At 40.4% G+C, this 17393-nt stretch overlaps 1 protein-coding gene across 4 annotated transcripts in view; it reads right to left on the bottom strand.

The window, feature by feature from the left end:
* Positions 1-5610: 5610 nt before the first annotated feature.
* The window catches only part of epha5 (EPH receptor A5), a 116056-nt gene continuing 104273 nt past the window's right edge, over positions 5611-17393 (bottom strand). For 2 of the 4 annotated variants that reach the window (XM_086054509.1, XM_086054508.1), the window contains 4 exons: positions 15050-15199; positions 12076-12269; positions 8576-8740; positions 5611-7743 (listed from right to left, as the gene is read on the bottom strand). In XM_086054509.1, the coding sequence (XP_085910635.1) occupies positions 7632-7743; positions 8576-8740; positions 12076-12269; positions 15050-15199 (621 nt within the window). In that variant the 3' untranslated portion in view covers positions 5611-7631. Of the gene's footprint in view, positions 7744-8575; positions 8741-12075; positions 12270-15049; positions 16344-17393 lie in introns of those variants that run through there. The other 2 variants (XM_086054510.1, XM_086054511.1) reach the window with 2 other exon arrangements.

The following is a 17393-nucleotide window of genomic DNA, read 5'->3' as shown; positions in this document are numbered from 1 at the left end:
ATGGAATAAGAGTTAATCCACTCAATTTTAGCCATCTCTGGGGGCGGCCATTTTGTCACTTCTGTCGACTGAAAAAGACATCACAACTACTGATGGCTCAGGTAACGACCAATCACTGCCGTCATGATTGGCCGTTACCTGAACCTTGAGCAGTTGCGATGTCATTTTCAGTCGACAGAAATGACAAAATGGCCGCCCCCTGAGACGGGTGGATTTTGCTGCTTAACTCATATTCCATAAACGCAATATTCATCAGAATGCCGCGTTTCAACTAGTGGGCCTGCTAGGAACATATTCTTGAAAAAAAAAAAATGTTTGGGTTAATTTCCACTTGAAATAGTCTTAAGTGTAAGGTTTCAGGGGTGTTCAAATTTGGAGGTCCCGATGGAGCACTCGTGTTCAAGAAAATTTATATGGAAGCATAAAATAACTCTCGTGGTCGATGTGCAGGCAGTTACAATTCTCACAGAATCGTAGTCAACCTTTGACAAATGCCACGCTTGACCCCGCAGACGACTGTGAAAATGACCACGCAATTGGCCGCGCCGCATTTCTATAAATCCTTCATCAGCGGCCATATAACGACAATACCATTGTATGTGATATTTCATATCTCCAATTCTCTCTCTGATTGCCTGAACAAGCCCGGAGGCTTGAGTAGAAGCTCTTCCTGGTCATCACCTTTATTATGCAGCCTGCGAGCCAGCTATTTTCTGCATAAATTCTCTTCCCCTGCAAGACAAAGTGCAGTTGTAACACAGCGACTGAACGCGTTGGAATATCCGTCATATTTCTCTTTGTAAAACCGACAGATGCAATTTGAAATGGATGAAGCTTGAGAATTGAAATTGGTTCCTGTCCAGTTGTTCATACAAGTGCAGTCATAACAATTGCTGAATCTCTAAAGTCAAGCTCAGTTATCAAGAAGGTTCTATTCATCCATTTTGTACGGCGCTCGTCCTCATTAGGGCCATGACGCTCGAGTAAGTTACGCGGCTCGGGACTGTGAAAAATCACATCACACCCGATGTCAGGATGTAGTTCCAATTATCAGTTATCATACACCTGCAATGACTTGAAGGCTGTTTGTTGAGAAAAGGAAAAGTAATCCGGCCTCGTAAATAGCTCCTTTAATTTTGAGCGCATTTGCAGCCATACCAATTTCAGAGGGGAGGCTTTAGTTGTTTACCAATATTTTGAACCTATAACATTTTTCTTTTCATTCTACTGCACCATTCAGTCATCTGAAATAAACACAAAATTTCAGACTTGATTTTTTCCTTTATGCTGTCCTTCAAAATGTAGAGCTTTTTTAACATTTAAAATGTGCTGGAGCCCAGATTCGAACCTGCAACCTCACTACTATGCAGGTCAAGACCTGCTGACCGAGCTCAAGAAACAAAGACGCTTCATTTTTTGTACAATTTTATTGGAAAAATAGAGCATTTGAGAACACACTACAAAAACAGCAACACAAACAGAACACATGACAGTCTCAAAGACAAACTAAGAGCACAACAGTTACTAAGTATGTTTCACTGTGCTTTCAACGAATCCCAAACTGCCATTCAGTTGTTGAAAAATGTGCGCGTTTTAACCATGACAACTGTTGTTTTCAGCATGGGGGAAACCTGATCACCACACGTGTGTCAATAGTAGGAGACAATTCATCAACACAAAGATTTCAGAGGGACCCGTAAGTCAAGTTCCATGCGAACACTCCATCTTTGCAAGTAGAAAAAAAAAAAAAAAAATTAAAAAAAAACCAGATTGAACTGAGTTTTTATTAGGGAAACACCAACAATTGTGTGGGTGATTTTCAAAATTGCTAAATGGACGACACGTTTTTTTTTTTTTGTTTTTTTTTTCGCGTTGGCCATTCGTTATCGCGCTTTTGCCAAAGTTCAATCAAAAGCTCCCTTTTAACCGGCGACTAGGCCATGGAGACAATTTGATTAACTCCCAATATGGACACAGTGAAAAAATCAAATCCCCTAAAGGTCATTTCATTAGGAATCAGAATATGCCGCAAAACAGACCAAACTGTGGCGGTCGAACTTGGTGTGAATCTTTTCAGACTTCAGCTCAGTGAGCATTGAAATGCATGACTCACTGAGTGGTTTTTTTTTTTTTTTTTTGTCTTTTTAGTGTTTCTTATGGCAGCGCCATCACTGATTGAAAGAGGAGAAATATGACGACCAAAAGAACTTATTGCGGGACAAATTTGTGTCCTGGATGCTCAGCACAATATGGCTAACGCGGCAGTCAACATCAATAGTAAAAGAACAAATGTGTTTTTAGTATGCATGTTCATGTTAATTGTGTGGATACATTTGTTTTGCAAGATTGAATCGACTTTTTACAATTGTCGATAATTACGCTTAAAGTTTGACTCGCCTTCAGCAAACCTTCTTCTCCACTACCAAAAAAAGCTCGTCTTGAGTCGCTTGCCATCCAAAGAATTACTAGCTTTGTTGGTCTCTCGTTTTATAAACCGTTATTATAAAGTGGTTCACATCTTTTTACATGTATGGCAGCTAATGAATGTATTTAAAAACGGGTTCAAAATGTAAACAGCTGGGAATGATTGCATTTGACACTTCAAGATTACATTGCAGTTGCTTTAGGAACACCGACATGAGTGCCCGTTAAATCTTTCTCAAGTCCAAGAAGAAAAACATTCAAAGGATAACTGTTTGGTATGTGACACTTGACCGATGCCATTCCAGTTTAGCGGCTTTGCCGAGAATCAGTAAGTCCTCGCTCGCAAATTGAAAAATATTTTTTGCGGGCTAGCTAGCAATGGCGTTGCGTGTTTATTATTGATTTTAAAAGCGAACCACATTAATAGCTGTCAACACAAGGCCACTTTGAAGTGGAATTGCTGGAATGCTAAAAAAACAAAACAAAAACAAAAAAACTAAAAAAACGATAACGTCTGCCTTCACTTTGTCGACGCCGTTGACAACAGGTCGTGGTCACCATCATACGTTTCTTTTAAGCCATGATCACACTTAACTCATTCACTGCCAGACATTTTCAGACCTTCTTTTTCCCTCAGGTTTGAAAAAATATTGAAAAAAAAATCTAAATAAATTCCTGGGATTGAATGGCTGGACTGTGAAAAGACAAGTAAATCTGTCAATGGCAGTGAATGAGTTAAAGGGAAAGTCAACCCAAGCATATTTTTTTCAAGAATATGTTCTATGCAAGCCCACTAGTTGAAATATTGCGTTTGTGGACTAAGTGTTAATCCACTCGTTTTTAACCATCTCTCGGGGCGGCCATTTTGTCACTTCTGTCGACTGAAAATGACATCACAACTGCTCACAACGACCAATCACGGCTCAGATTCAGAAAACAGCTTAGCCGTGACTGATTGTTGTGAGCAGTTGTGATGTCATTTTCAGTCGACAGAAGACAAAATGGCCGCCCCCAGAAATGGCTAAAAACGAGTGCATTTTGCTGCTTCATTTATATTCCACAAACGCAAAATTAATCAGAATGCTGTGTTTCAACTAGTGGGCCTGCTGGGACATATTCTTGAAAAAAATATGTTTAGGTTGACGTCCGCTTTAAAAAGGAGACAATTGTGCCATACACATGAAAAAAAAACAAAAAAAAAAACTGTGCTCTTCATCATTGGGTCTGCTTCATAGTTATGACGCTCAAGTGTGATGATTTTCACCATGGGAAGCAGAATATAAACGGACATAGCAAAAGCCAGGGAACCTGATACGTAAAACAACACTCCAGTGGGGAATTAAAAAAGAAGAGCAACAGAGTCATCATAAAGTGCGAATGAAATTAGTTCCAACATACACATTGTCTGACATTCTTCTTATTGCCTGCAGATAACGTTGGCAGAAGTAAATAAAACGAGGGGCACAATCGGGGCATAGCATTTTGGCAGGGGAGGAAATGGTGGTGCTAAAAAGATACGAGGCACTTAGAAGGGCGTACAATTGTCCAACTGTTCATGCCCGAGGCATCGTTTTTTAAATTTTTTTTTAGTTTAAATTAGGTTGGTGGTTGCAAAAGCCAATAACCATTACATTTGTGCATGATCTCCCCCCCCCAAAAAAAATCTGACACATTATTTAAAAATTACGGAATGATTGATGAAACTAATTGAAGAAGCACTAATTCAGATTCAGCTAGCATATTTGCTTTCACCGCCTGTAAATATTGTCATCCATAAAATGGTGAACCATTCAGTCGGTTGTATGGGGTTGATTATTGAATAATTGTGTTTTGAAGAGAGTGAGGTAAAATGGAGAGCGCTATTTTGGCTGCAGCCTCCAGGGGTGCTGTCAGTCAGTTTCGGTTAGCTGAGCTACATGCACGTTAGGGCAACACCTCGGGGGAAGCATAATTCTGCTCAATATGACGCTCGCGAGAGTCCCCCGTTGCATTTGAAAAAAAAAAAAAATGCTAAAAATAATTTGTTAGTCTATTGAAAATTTCCCCCCGTGACAGCAAAATGTTCATCCCTTGAAAAAAAATCACAATAGTCTACATTTATAGAGCGGAAGCTCCATTCCCAAACTTTGCGAGCCGAAACGTTCGCTGGCGCAGCGGCTGCTCCGAAAGCAATGGTGACATTTTCACGTTTCACGTTCTTGCAGCCTTTTTTGCTAAGTAATTCATAGCAAAAAAAAAAAACCCCAAAAGAAATCCAACAATCGTTTAACATTTTTGTTCGCAAATTTATTTCGTTGTGAACAGGGTCGCTCATAAACTGAAGTTTCACTAAACAAAACAAAAAGAATGATTTTTTTTCGTATTGCCCCTGTTCAATATAAAGCATTTTGTTTCTTTTTTTTAACCGTCATCCAAAACATCTAAAAAAAAAAAAAGACACAGGGGATCTTAAGTGTACGAGGGTCTTGACTTACAAGGTGTCAAAATATACGTCGCCACGTAGCATCAGAAGGCACACTCAGTTACAGCTGTCCCTTTTTTTTCTCGTGTTTTCTATATATGGCCAAAGTGTTTTTTTCATACAAATATTTACTGTAATTGTGACTTTACTACTACATTAGCGTAAGTTAGTAATAGACTACGGCCACATGAAATATGATCCAAAATTGTAAATGCAGACTGATGTTTTAATCCCTTCATATTCTCCCTCTTCATTTCCCCCCCCCCATATAATAAATGGATGTAAAGGACAATTCCACTGTCCTACTACATAAAACAAGATGTTAAAATTTTGGAGCGTTTTAACACCACGATTCCTCCGAACCACGGAAGAGGCCTTCGATCTGACTCCGGATCTTATTTAAAAGTCAAAACGTGTTCTTCAAAGAGTGGAATAGCCTTTTATATTCTTACATTCTTCTTGTGTGCTTTTCAAACAGTCCATTGAGTGTCCTCACTAAACCATCTCCTATAAAACTACTTTTACAATCTCATTTCAGTACACTACCACGCAAGCTATGGAGGAGTGTTAGGGCAACGGTGAAGAGAGAAAATACACAAATATTTTGAAATTAAGATGTAATAAAATCCCCCAAATTTATATATATATATATATATATATATATATATATATATATATATATATATATATATATATATATATATATATATATATATATAGACTTAAAGTTGTCATATCGTGAGTAAAATGTGATCATTTTAAAATATAAAATTCAAATATTATGACCATAAATATGCTGCCATAAAATGGGGACTATAATCTCAGACTATTAGACTGTTTGTGTAGGAATTTAAACACTTTCTTACTACATTAACTTGCTTCTAAAAAGACCATTTGATTTTCATCAGTGTCGCCCTAATACTCGTTCATAGGCTAAAAAAACAAAACGAAACAAAATCCGGCAAAGATGATTAAATGAGCATTGACATCATCGTCTTTAAAACTGAGCATATACGAGAGGTTCATGTGGCAAGTTATCCGCGCATTTCTTTCAGCTCGGAGAAATGAAATACTCTCGTAGTAAATATTCACCACTTTTGTTGTCTAGAGTGCCGGAAATCTTCTTAGCTTTTGACTCAAAACTGTCAAATAACTTCCGACCTGCTCAATATTCATCTGTCTTTGTCTGCAAATCTCTTGGAGTTCACCTCTACAAAGGTCAGGTGTGCAAGCTGTCCCTAACTTATTGTGGTCCAGGCCTAACGTTTAAAGAATGCAGACTTACAAATGTTGTCTTTATGGAGTACTATATTCTACTCTTGAGATGCTTGATCAATACCAACTTGACCCCGTGATGGTAGACTGAAGAACAATGCTCCCTGCTTTAAATATATATAATACATTATATACATGAAACACATGTAGGCAGAGCTTCACAGATTCAACGCAAACACTAACATTTTTTGCATTTTTTTTTTTTTTTTTTTTATAAATACGAATAAATAATACGTACGTGATTATCGATTTATTCAATATTGCCTCCGTTTGCCGGCGGTTCCGTTTTGAACGAGGTGCGCTGTGGTGTGGCGGACATGACGTGGGGAAAGACTCTGCTTCTGAAGACTTGCGGAGGCTTTTCCTGCCGTACCTGAAAGTGGATGTGAAGACTCCATCGGAATCTTGGCGGATAGCATTTGAATTTGAGAGAAGGGCCCACTCCTTCCGCTCGCATCTTCAAGGGAGTTCCATAAACGCAGACTCGACACGGTCCTTTGTAAAGAATCCAACAGCTTGCGAGCGCGTACGTCGTACGCGTGAGTGTTGACTGTTTTCCTTTGCGGATGATCAAACAGGTTCCGTTTCTTTTGTCCCAAAGAAAGACAACACAAAGCGAGCCGACGTGTTCGTGCAATCCGCGCGCAAACTTGAGAAAAGCGTAAGAGCGGCTTTCCCCGTGCTCGATCTCCATTTGCTGATCGGAAACACAATGTCGCCGTTCGGTCGGGCATCTGAAGAGCTTTACATTCATCCAGTGTAGAAACAAGTCCATACTCTCCGGGAGAAAATCAGACCCAGAAAGGTCAGACCCTAACTTTGCATTTCAGGTTTCGGTCAGTATACATGCTTGCCATTCATTTTTTACGGTAATGACTGAAATGTGCTTGACCGTGACTGTGGATCTTGAAACGACTTTGACAGCCTGATTATGACCGCCCCAGAAAAAAAAATAAAAAATACCCGGTGTTGAGCCGTCGGTGCACTAATAGCCCACAGGAGAACGGTGCTCCATGCAGTTTTCCAGAAGACAATAAGCCAAAGTATAAAGGTCCGCTGGACTCAGATAACCTGAGACAGGCCGAAAGAGGAAACCGACATAATACTTGTGATATAGCCGAAAAGTGCCGGTAGCTCTCGGAGTCTACGTTCACGATTGACTGTGAGAGTCCAAACAAGTGCTGCGGTGTTAACCATCCCAGCGACTCACTCCCATGGAATCGTCCGGATGGAAAGTCTTCAGTTGAATTAGTCCACCGTGTTCCCTTTTATTGTCAAACCACTCAGTTGCGTTTTTTTTTTGGTCCGTGACGCCACCCCACAAAAAAAAAAATCCACTCACTGGCCCGTGGAAAGTACGTTCCTTATCATTAGAAAGTGCTCAGCCGCTCTAGGTCCAACTGCCGTCTTCTTCGTACTAGGTCCGCATGTGCTGTGCGTGTGTGCGCGCACCTGCGCAAAGAGTTATGCGTCAGATGTTGACACTGGTGGTGGAGTTGTTCATAAGGACTCTCATTTCCTGAATGCTAGTGATGATTTTCTTCTGATGCCCTGCTAGGTTGACCCCGACTCTCCGCAAGTCCCTGAAAACAGCGCAGAAAGACGTTTGTTATGCATCAACGCAGCTTCGACTCCTATGTGAAGTCAAATAGTTGCAGGGATGGCAATGTCGAGATAAAGGCAGTCAGCAACGTGTTGGGAATTCAGATCCGCAGACATCATCACAATAAACATCATCACAGTTGTTTAGTGGTGGATGTGCCTGACTCGAGTTATCGCTATGAGATCAAATGTTCCAAAGTTGTATTTTCAGACAATTGTTAAAAGTTGGCCAACGCTGTAAATAATCGACCTGGAAGTCAACCCCAAAATATATATTTTTTAAGAATATGTTCGATGGAGGCCCACTATTTGAAACGTGGCATTCCGACTAATATTTTGTGTGTGGAATGTGAGTTTAACCCAACCATTTTTAGCCATCTCTGTCGGCGGCCATTTTGCCGCTTCTGACGACTGAAAATGACATCACACACCCTCAGGGCTCAGATAACGGCCAATCATAGCACAGCTTCAGAAAACAGGTGAGCCGTGGTTGGTCGTTATCTGAGCCTCGAGGGTCCGTGATGTCATTTTCAGTCATTTTACCTCATGAAACCTTGACTATGAATGCTATGATAAACAGTGACTTCTCTGGTACAGAAGTTAGCGACTGAACATTTTCTGGCCCCGACTATTACTAGTCCTGTTGAACCGTAATAACGCCCTTGACTTATCCAGCGATCGTCCATTGAATGTTTTATTTTTCATCTGCCAGGTAGTTTTAGTGCTTCCTGCTGCCGGCCGCCACCATCGCGCACGGAAACATAACCTAAGAATATCATAAAGCCCGAATGATATTGTTACAAGTGCCCTTACTCGGATGTCATCTGAGCGACCGTGTCCAGTGACGAGTATCCTCCTTCCGTGAAGAGTTCCGTATAACGGCCCATCTTGATAGAATCCAGCCACTCGCCGACTGTTCTACTCCAGATGTTGCAGTCTCCGTCTACACTGGCATGCTCCACTAACAGGTTGGACACCCTGATGACATCGACCAGGACAAAGGCAGTAATTAAGTGCGGTGTATTCATTCATACACCGATTTCATTTAGGCTCTACACTCGCCTTTGCCCGACAACAAACGAAGAAGGACCCCGCAAGAAGCTGGTGCTCAATTGCGACAATGGATGCTACTGGGCGGAGAGTAAAAGCTTGGCTGGACTTCGGGGAAAAAAAAAAAAAAAAAGGCTAGTCTTATGCTCAGTGTAACACGTCATTCAATAACATCAAAGGAGGTTGCTCGAGGTGCTGCCTCAAGCGCTGGCTCCGATCCTTAGCCTGGTACTGCACCGACCGCACCAAAGTCGAAAATCGGGTAAGTACATCTAATGCCAACATGTTAAACTGGCACTCAAACATTGGGTCAAAAAAACAAATGCAAATGCCCAGCCAATATGTAGCTGATAACATACACAGCATGTAGTAGGGATGGACCGATTATCGGCAACAATATTTGCGTTTTGACGAATATCGGCATCTGACTTTTTAAAAAAAAACTCTGCTGGCTGATAGTAAATCATTTTAAAACTGTGGGAATCAAAACAAAGATGTGAAAGTTGAACATTTCTGTCATTTTGAAATTGTCATTTGTTGTAGAAAACTACATGGAGCTATTGTTGAAGTTTTTCCTTTATCATTTTTAAGACATGCTGACAATCCTGGATGCTCCCTGAACTTTTTGTTAGAATTTTATAACAGAGATGTATACTGTAAAAAATTTACTCTAATAATGATTTTTTTAAAAAAAATCAACATTATGCAAACCTGAAACATTGTTCAATAAACATGCTTAACCACTTTACAACAAAGTTAAGAGTAAATCTTTCTTTAGATTTTGATGCCAATATTTTCCTTTTTACTGAAAATGAATATTGTCTCCAAATATCGGTTATTGGCCTCCTTGACGACTAGTAATCGGTATCGGCCCTGAAAAACACATATCGGTCTATGTCTAGCATGTAGGATACATATACCGTACACATACAGCATATGTTTACGTAGACTGATTAGATTAGTTTGACGTTTTCCTTGCAAGCCCCTCAAATGCAGCATTTGTGGTTGTCATATTTTTCCTTTCTGGAGAAAAACAACACTAGGTTAGCCCATCAGTCGGTGTTCAGTAGCATGCTTTAAGTACCTGCTGAATTACGAGATTTTGTTGACATTTTTAAAAATAAAGCTCTTTTGAAAATCTTTGGTTTGTATAAGTTTTATGTTAATATCTTGGCATTGAGAAATTCATTTAAAGTTGATAACATTAAAAAACAGAGACGTTTACACAATTCCCTATTTCTATTTTTTGCCGGAAATCGGAAGTGAGAATCGTTAAGAACTGGAATCGAATCGAGGAACCCAAACTGAAATCGCCCACATTCGCATGGAAAATATCATTTTGGTTAAAGAGCTTCCAAAAACTGATGTACTAACCGTGACAGAAACATAAAATAAGCATATAAGCATGTTCTCTGCGCTTTGACGTGACACTTAATATTTCCTTCATTAGTCTATGAATGCACTGTGATACAAAGCTGAAAATAGGGTCCACTGATTACCAAGCATACATGACATTATTCCGGTTATTCTCCATACCAACAAAGAGAGAGTGCCAAGCTTTTGAAATACAAACGTCGAAGCTCGCAAACAGAATTTTCCTCGCTGCAGCTAGCTAATAGATGAGCATCATTATGCAGACGGTCCGGCCTTGCTCGAGCTCCTTTGAACTGTCAACCACGATCGCATTGCTTGCTGCTACATTGGGAATTGACTTATTATCAGTGTTTCTTTTTGGAGGAATGGCAGACTAATGATCAACCATTATATCATCGCCTCGACAAAGAAAGTGAAGACGAAATGTCTCCATTACAACACTTTGAATGTCATTATACACTAATGTAAAACTAACTAATTGGATGTTGGAATGCTTTGAAAACCAAGACACCCCACAGAAAACAATTGAAACTATTGCTTATGCTTAAGAAAATCAATTTCATTTATGCGTTTGCTCTTTTTTTTTTTTTTTTTTTCCCCTTCCGCCAACATGAAGCGATTGCGGTCTTTGTCCAAAGTGATTTAATTATGCAGCCGCACAAGAATTCAAGAGACTCTATTTACATTTAATCTGAATGATGATGAGTTTAGCTCAGAGTTTAATTCGCTAGAGAAGGAATATGTAAAGCAATGGGAGGAAGGTGAAGAAAGTGTAATTTCGCAGCATTTCGCAGCACCTTTTTTTCTTGAAGCCGAAGAAAGAGCAAAGCCAATTTTAAGAACGAATGCCATTTCGGTGAGATTGTCTTTAATGTGCCTTTCTGGCTGGTGATGATGACTTCCTTGATCAGCCACACTGCAGTTGAATACTACTGTTATTCAAAACTAGGCAAAATATACTTTTAAATTGTTTGTATCCAAATAGTTGCATGTCAACCAGTAGCTTCCCACCCATCGCGTGTGAAATTAAATAGCCAAGTAAAGCTTTGGTTAGCGACATATTTCTGAAAAAGAGACTGAGCTAGCCATCCTGCCATACATAACAACCGCCCCCCTTGCCAGGTTTCTCCACCGAGGACTTGGCAGTGAGGCTAGCTGAAGTTGCTGAGTAGAAAAAAACAAACACTTTGAAGCAGTTGCCAAAGCACTAGCAAGTCCAAGGCAGGTAAGTAGAGCTGCGGCGTTAGCATGTATAAGCGCTAACAGTGTTAGCGGCTCCAGTAGTAGGGTCTCCATGGGGGCTTATTTTATGTGGGTCTCTGTGTGTGTGTGTGTGTGTGTGTGTGTGAAGAGCTACATCTAGTGTCATAGCATTGCTGGGTTGTATTAAAGAGACCCAAACATATTTTTTTCAAGAATATGTTCAATGCAAGCCCACTAGTTGAAACAAGTCAATATGATTAATATGAGATATGAGTGAAGAAACAAAATCCACCCGTTTTTAGCCATCTCAGGGGGCGGCCATTTTGTCACTTTTCTCGACTGAAAATGACATCGCACACCCGCAGGGCTCGGATAACGACCAATCACGGCTGACCTGTTCTCTGAAGCTGAGCCATGATTGGTCGTTATCTGAGCCCCGAGCATCTGTGATGTCATTTTCAGTCGACAGAAATGACAAAATGGCCGCCCCCTAAGATGGTTCAAAACGGGTGGATTTTGCTGCTTAACTCATATTCAACAAAAACGATATTAATCAGAATGCCGTGTTTCAACTAGTGGGCCTGCTGGGAAGATATTCTGTAAAAAAATATGTTTGGGTTGATTTCCCCCCTGTAAGCAACACTTTACGTGACCATATGTCTTTATGTTTTATGAGGAGCTCTTACCTGTGTGAGGAGTTGACCAGATTTTTCAGCGAGCAGGGGTTGCGAATGAGTTTGTCTAGCAGACATACGATCTCATCAAACTTGGGTCGGTTGCTGCGTTCTCGTTGCCAGCAGTCCATCATGAGGTGGTAGAGAGCCTCGGGGCAATCCATCGGACCTGGTAACCTATAGCTCTCTTCTACTGCCTTTATGACCTGCAGAACGGCAATTGAGTGGGGGGGGGGGGATGTTAGTTGGCGAGGAGAAAAGGATGTCCAACGCCTGAGGACAATTCCTTTATCTTAAAATAGAGAATAGCTGTGTGATGAGTTGAAAGGGGAAACCCCAAAGGAATGTTATGTTCTAACCCATTGACACCTTTAACATAAAACAGATGAAAGGAAACCAAGATACAATAAGATAACCTTTATTAGTCCCAAAATGTGGAAATTTACATTGTTTCAGTAGAAATAGTGTGTACAGGAAATATCAGGGATGGACAAGTACCGATAAGAGTTGTCGGAACAGTGTCGATGCCAGGCTTATTTTAAGGTATCGGTACTTATGGAGGACGCCGATACCAGCGACCGATATTTAAGGCAAACAAAATCTGGCATTGAGTAAGTCCTCCTCAGCAGTGATTGTCGCTACGCTATGTCAGTTTGACACGTCGAATCATCATTTGCTTTAGTCATGTGAAAAACACTTATCTCCATTTTTTTTTTCATTTTTCTTATGTTTACGTGAATGGTGTTTTCGCATTACAGACATGGCGTTAACGTGAAAATGATTTTTTTTCCCCAAAATTGGACATTGGTGTTTTTCACAGGATAGCGACAATTCAACACAATGAATGAGATTTCATACATCGAAAGTGCCAGAGGTATCAGTACTCGGTATCGGTGAGTACTCAAAGGAGTACATATATATATATATGTATATATACATACATATATATACATATATATATACATACATCCATATACATACATATATATATTCATATATACATATACATATATACATATACCTAAATACATATATATATATATATATATATATATATATATATACAGTGTCATAATGCACACATACTGTACGTTAATATTATTTTTGTAGTTTTTTTTCCCCACTATTGTGTTTTTTATTAGAAGAAATCCATCCGTGCACATATAGAGAAGAATTATTCACAGTGACATTCGCACCTAGAGGCAATTCTGAGTTTTCATTTAACATGGCATTTTTTTGGCCAAAACCGAGATTCCTACGGATCTGTGACGCAGGCTTGCTAACCACTATGATGCCTTTATAAAAGATATACGGTATACAGTATAAAACTTGAAAGCAACGCAAAGTGTCACTTTTCTATCAATCATTACAATCCGCTCTGTAATACAATAAAACTCAAGCCGTAGAACAGACTCTTGAAGCCCGGATAAAAGTAAGCGTCGCGGGCTTCGACAGAGTAACACCTCATAAACGCATCGTCTATTGGCTACACCACATAGCCCAGTTAATCATTTGTGCAAGCTGCAGCTGTGAACAAAAAGGAATAAATCTTGGCTCGCCGAGATTGACTCTGCGGCAGGCAGGCAGGAGGTCTCAGACTACTTCTAGTAGTCCAAAGACACTGGCGGGGAATTGGGCTGTTGACTTCATGACAGCTTCTTCTTGTGTCAAATACCAAGAAAAAAAACAAAAACAAAAAAAAACAAACAAACAAAAAAAACCCAGACGTAATTGCACTCAAACGTGGGAGTGAGCAGTGGAGAAGGCCAGCATGCCAAGAGGCAGAAAAACGACACAAAGCTGACTGGCAGGGATGGAGCGATCGCAGAGGGAGAGGAAGGAAAAAAAAAAAAGGAAAGGAGGAAGGCAGACGGAGATTTTTGACAGAGGGTTTTGACGGACAAAAGACAGGATGAGAGAAGAGAGAGAGAGAGCGGGTGAGAAATGGGAAACAGAAGGAGAGGGCTTACAGGAAGAGGGCGGAAGACGCTGCAATTTCTTGTGCGGATCTGACAAAATCCAGCAGAACGCTTTCAATTAAACATCAAACGTCTTGTCCTCCACTCCCCTCCCCTCATCCCCCCTCCCTCCACTTCTCTGTGACAGACAGCCTCATAAGCAAAAAGACATGGGAGGGGCCTGAAGCGGGGTGGGGGGGGGGATGAGGAGGTCACTGCAGGGCTGCGCGCGTGCGTGGCTGTCTGCGGGTGGTGCGAGCGCACGCGCGGGGTGGCCGCGCTTCCCGCTAACTCGTCAACACGCCACGCCTATTGAACTTTCTCACTTTCTCCCATTAAGATGACTCGTCGCTCGCAAGTGATTTAGGTCGCCAGCCGCTTAAAAATGTCATGTCATTTGCTCCGACACGCTGCTACGATAAAATGGAAGCTCTACGGAGCAAGGAAGTGTAAAAAAAAAAAAAAAAAAAAAAAAAAAGTGTGTGATATTCCCGCCCACGAGGTTGTGCTTAGCTCCGCAACTCTGTGTTCGTTCACGCGTTATTTTGATCCCCCCACCCACCCGCACGTGCTACAAAAAGCTCGTTCTAGGGTTTCCGTTCGAGCTATTCCTTCTCATTGTCAACACTTTGCGGTAATAGATTGACAAGCAATTGCTTCCGACCCAGAAGAACCCTCGTTCAGCCGCTGGAAAGAAAATTGACGGATTTCACCGACTCGTCTCGTTCTTGTGCCTTTGCCGTCTACCGGAAATAGCTCATGCAATGAGGAGGACAAATCTGTGTGAGGTTTAGGTAAGATCTCATACTTGATCTATCGAGCTATGAAAAGCTCCCAGCAGAATCATACTCAAAATACCGTTTTTTTTTTTTTTTGTTTTTTTTTTAAATGTCAACTTTTTAACTTGACTTGAAAATGATTTTAATATGGATACCTAAAATAAGATTGAAGGGGAAGTCAAACCCAAACATATATTTTTCAAGAATACGTTCTACGCTAGGCTCACTAGTTGAAGCAAGGCGCCTTACATCTTGATTGGACATCTCCCAGTAGGGACGCTCCCCGTACGACATCACTTCCCACATGACGATGCCGTAACTCCACACATCGCTGGCTGAGGTGAACTTCCTGTATGCGATCGCCTCGGGAGCCGTCCAGCGAATGGGAATCTTCCCGCCCTGTGACACCACGCAAGAATATTCAATGGATCACAACGGGGCCGCTCGATTATGATAAAAAGATTCATCACAGTTATTTTGGTCATCATTAAAATCACGATTATTCAAACCGTCATTCATTTTTTTTTTTTTTAGTACAAAAGTGTTTAAACGTAAAGAATATAAAGACATACATTTCTTTCAAACATTAATTATGTAATTTGGACCAAACAAAATTTATAACATTAGTTATTATAAAATTTAAAAAAAAAAAGGTACAAATCTATTAATTTAAGTATGATTTCCTTGCGTAAACAAACATAATGCGTTGGATATAAATGCATATTAATAATCGTTTTTCTTTTTTTTTTTAACGATTGTGCCAATTTTGTCATCGTGGAGTGTAATAATCAGGAATTGTCATTGAATTCCGATTAACTGCACAGCCCTAGGACACAAACATTAGCTGGATTCATCCAAGCAGTGCAATCTGAGAATCATTTTTTTTTTTTCGACTAGTCTATTGCCAAAAGTTTGAAAGTGTCCACAAAAACAAACCGAAACAGCTGATGCGCATCCGTTCATGACCACAAAAACCTCTCATGTTGCGACTGTTGTAAACCGAGGACCCCCTATCCAGAACTGAGTCGACGACCAACTGTTATACTAATGAATACTAATTTACGAACATGGATAACAAGGTTGACATTCTTGTACAAATAGTCATATGCTGCTGAGTGTGTGTGTGTGTGTGTGTGTGCGTGTGTGGGCACCCGCGTGACTTCATTATCGAGCTTTCATTGCTAAGATAGAACATTTCCCGGGATGACTGCTGAGGCAAATGTGCTTTCAGTCAATGAGAAGTGAAATTAGCTTGATGCAGCATTGATGAACACAGCAGCGGGATATCTCCGGGTGTGATTATCTGAAGGGTGGGGATGACGTTACTCTTGCGGTTCTGTCGGAGCGGAGGAAGCGCCAGTGAGTGAAGAGCAAGATGCGCAGACTGCCGGGGAGAGGTGAGTGACGGGATATTTGGCGCTAAGGCAGCGAGGCTCGGTGCTAATTGAGTGCCGGAGAGGCCGAGGCGAGTACTAATTGGCCCTCTGTCTGCAGGAAGCTGGAGATTCCGCTGAAAGGATGTCACTCAGTCTGCGACACAGAGCTCATAAAAAAAAAAAAAAAATTGTCAGTGCTGGGTGGCCAATGCATTCGCGGTGTGTATTTCTATATATGCCTGTCTTTACATCGTTAACACACTACCTCTATGGTGAAACACAATCTGTTCGGCTGGTCCACCTCTGAACTAATTTTCCCACAGGGACGAATGGAAATCTGTTTATTTAAATGTAAACCTGGCCAATTATAGCCAGTTTTCATGTGTCGTCCTTTAGCAGGTTGTGTGTAATATTTCAAGTATGAAAACAAATGAGATGTGCCCTTTTGCATCACATTTTTAATAGTCAGCACAACTGTTCCACTGGTGTCAAGTAGGGCTGCTCGATTATGAAAAAAAAAAATGAATCATGATTATTTTGCTCATAATTGAAATCACCATTATTCATTAGATATATTTCTTTGGGGGGTACAAAACGTTTGTAAACGTAAGAAATATAAAGACGAGTAAATTTACATAAGTTCCTTTTGGACCAAACAAAATATATCAAATTACTTGTTCTAAAATACAGTTTAAAAAAACATGCAAATGTATAATTCATGATTTCCTTGTGTAAACAAACATACTGCGTTGGGTATAAATGAATATAAATAATCCTTTTTTACGATATTGCCAATTTTGTCATCGTGGAGTGTAATAATCTTTATTGTAATTGAATTTTGATTAATAGCACAGCCCTGGTGTCAAGTACTAGAATTATAAAAACAATACAACTTGGAACTGATCAAATTTGACAAGTACGGTGATGTCTTTTTTTTTGCATCAGGATCATCTTTATTTGCCAAATAGGTTCAAACACACAAGGACTTGGTCTCTGTTAGTTGGAGTTTCCTTAATTAGGCAACAGGTGTATGTTCTACTTTTCTCAAATGATTTTTGCAACACGCTGGTCCTTGGAATAAGTGTCAAACAAGTCTACAGAGTTAATTCTTGCTACTCGGCGAACTGAATTCTTGCGGCTTAGGATGTGATGACAGACAATCGAACTCCTGGGATTTGTGACATGTTTTTGCCTCGAATGTTTTTGTCCCTTTCCAA

Source organism: Filicampus tigris, chromosome 15 (genome assembly GCF_054856515.1).
Source record: "Filicampus tigris isolate MCC_2025a chromosome 15, RoL_Ftig_1.0, whole genome shotgun sequence".
NCBI classification, from domain to species: domain Eukaryota; kingdom Metazoa; phylum Chordata; class Actinopteri; order Syngnathiformes; family Syngnathidae; genus Filicampus; species Filicampus tigris.
This window is presented reverse-complemented; position numbering and strand designations above follow the sequence as displayed.